Source organism: Penaeus japonicus, unplaced genomic scaffold, assembly GCF_977035675.1.
Source record: "Penaeus japonicus unplaced genomic scaffold, GWHDUDI00000001_assembly GWHDUDI00000005, whole genome shotgun sequence".
NCBI lineage: Eukaryota > Metazoa > Arthropoda > Malacostraca > Decapoda > Penaeidae > Penaeus > Penaeus japonicus.
In genome coordinates this window covers 6,094,102-6,096,601 of record NW_028234407.1, presented here as the reverse complement: position 1 = coordinate 6,096,601, position 2,500 = coordinate 6,094,102, and the positions used below count along the sequence as shown (strand labels likewise).

The 2,500-nt window shown below is 46.7% G+C and overlaps 1 protein-coding gene across 1 annotated transcript in view; it reads left to right on the top strand.

Annotated features, from left to right (window-relative positions):
• The first annotated feature begins 912 nt into the window (after positions 1 to 912).
• LOC122249163 (ergosterol biosynthetic protein 28 homolog) overlaps positions 913 to 2,500 on the top strand; it is an 85,361-nt gene continuing 83,773 nt past the window's right edge. The window contains exon 1 of the mRNA XM_043009814.2: positions 913 to 1,053. Coding sequence (XP_042865748.2) covers positions 991 to 1,053 — 63 coding nt within the window. The 5' untranslated portion in view covers positions 913 to 990. The remainder of the gene's footprint in view (positions 1,054 to 2,500) is intronic.

Here is a 2,500-nt window from a genome sequence, read left to right as displayed (position 1 = left end):
TCCGCCGCAACAAAAAGTAATTTGTCGAGACGCTGGTAATGAAACGTCAGAGAAAAGTGCGTGTTCACATAGATAAAAGTTGCATTTTATTTGCCTTGAATAAAGAAACAAGTTCTTCCATTCTTATTATGGATCATATAGTTACGCTGGGTTTAGTATAGTACTACATAAGAGGCAATGAACGCGGAGAACGCTTACCTGTCTTCCGCAACCTCCATTAATGAGAAAAAATTCCTTCCTCCACTCTGGTCAAGGCATTACTCCTGACGCAGCCTAAATCGTAACTGTTTAATGCAGTTGGAATATCATATCAGGCCTTCTCCATCTTTTTTTTTCTCTTTTTTCTCCTGAAACGAAGACTGTGTTAGGTATCTGATGCAAACTTATCCACAGACACTGGCCCAGGTGTAGCATGCGTCATTGGTGTGTTGCCTTGTTACTATTTGTCGGTCTGTAGTTCCTCAGATACTTATTTTTAGAATCGCTGTTCGCACTCGGTGGAAGCGGCGGTAAAGCGAGCCATTGTATTCAAGTATATTCTACCTGTTAAATAAAACATCATATGTGTCTAAATGCACTGTTACTATTGAATGCATCATCCGTCAGACGTTATGAGAAAGAAATACTAAAAAGACGAAGGGATTAGTTCAGTTGATAAGTTCCTAATAAGTGTGTACACTTTTCTCTCCAGTGCTCATTCGAAGTCAGGTGAACGATGATGTAGGGATGGAAGTGTCTGGCAGACCGACATAACACTCACGCACACACTTCACCCGTGCGAGGGAACCTTGCCTCTCGCCTTTATTGATTTTTGTGTTTACTATGTCCCCGTGCTTCACATGGCGACCCTACCTATGAAGTACCGTAGCAGGCATTCCCACTCGTCGTTGGGAACATGCCATGCAAACCTCCCGCGAATATAAGCAGTCCGAAAATAGCCAAGAAGTTCATGGGGTGCCCGACCTTGCGCATTCCGAGGTTCTGCCTGACATGTTTGGTGCAGCAGACGACGTGCCAGTAGAGCAGCCGCCGCGGCCCGAGATGGTGCACCAAGTAAGCAGCTCCTTTTTGAACTCTATTTGTTCACTTACTATGGCTCGGTTGCGTTGATCGACTCCACTCTCTGAGGTAGCGACTCGATGATTAAACAGGGGACCCGAGGACAGGTGATTCGAAGTGGTTCCGTCGCCGAACGGAGCTGAAATCCATAGAAAATCAAGTTGGCCACTTGGAGAGCGTCGCGCCGAATCCTAAACCATAAATAAGATGTTAATACGAACACGTGTTTGTCAGCGGCGATGATTCGGACGTTCTGATTGGTGAGAATTGCCACTCGTATCGTTGAGGTATATTGTTTGTTACAAGATAGTGAAGCTAAGCGCTATTGCAAAGCGCTAACAGTCGTGCATTGCAGAAAGGCGCTTTGAATCTCCCGAACCGCAGGTGCAATGGTTGTCACAGCCGATAATTGTTATTGCAAGCTCTGTTGACGGAAGCTGCTCGATAAAACATTTGTCCATAACAACAGTTGGGGGAGAGAAGTCAGGAAAATATCTATACTGTTAAAGTGTTTTGTGGATTCGACCCTTTGCAGGGTGCTTGAACAATATGGAATGCCACACTGTTGATTTTACGTATGTGATTATTTCATCTGGTTTTATTGTTCTGTGTGCTTCTTGAAATGCTATTATTAACGGATATGCCGAGTGACCAATGGATGTACGGAAAGAAATAAGACACGTTTGAAAAATAACAAAAATTTTCAGCTTCCTCCCTCCCTCGCCCTTCCCAGTTTAAAAGCCATTCGAAGGATTTTCAGTTGACTCGCGCCCAGATAATCACTCTGATCTACGGTTATGTCTTCGCAAGGCTTCGGCGAAATGTATGGAAGCAGACGAGCGGCCGAACGTGTTTGCGAAGTCTGAATCCACGAGAAATGCGAGGCACCTCACGGCCTTGTTTACACACGGTGGGGGGGGTAGGGGGTAGGGAGGGATGGGGGACTAGGGGTCTGGGGGGATTGGTCGTTTTGGGACGGGGGATAGGGGGAGGGGAGCGGGGGTAAGGAGGGAGGGGGGAGGGGGGCTGTTTTGAGATGTGGGGAGAAGAGGTGTTGATTCTAGGTCTCACGGCCTAACCTCCATCTTTATTCCTGTTTACCTTGCGACACTCAGCCAGAAATTAACGTTGCGCTTCCTCTCTCCCTCTCTTTCTCTCTCGGTTTCATTCTCACTTTCTCTCTCTCTCTCTCTCTCTCTCTCTCTCTCTCTCTCTCTCTCTCTCTCTCTCTCTCTCTCTCTCTCTCTCTCTCTCTCTCTCTCTCTCTCTCTCTCTCTCTCTCTCTCTCTCTCTCTCTCTCTCTCTCTCTCTCTCTCTCTCTCTCTCTCTAACTCATTCATTCATTCATTCACTCTCCTCCCTCTCTCTCTCTCTCTCTCTCTCTCTCTCTCTCTCTCTCTCTCTCTCTCTCTCTCTCTCTCTCCCCTCCCTCCTTCCCTCC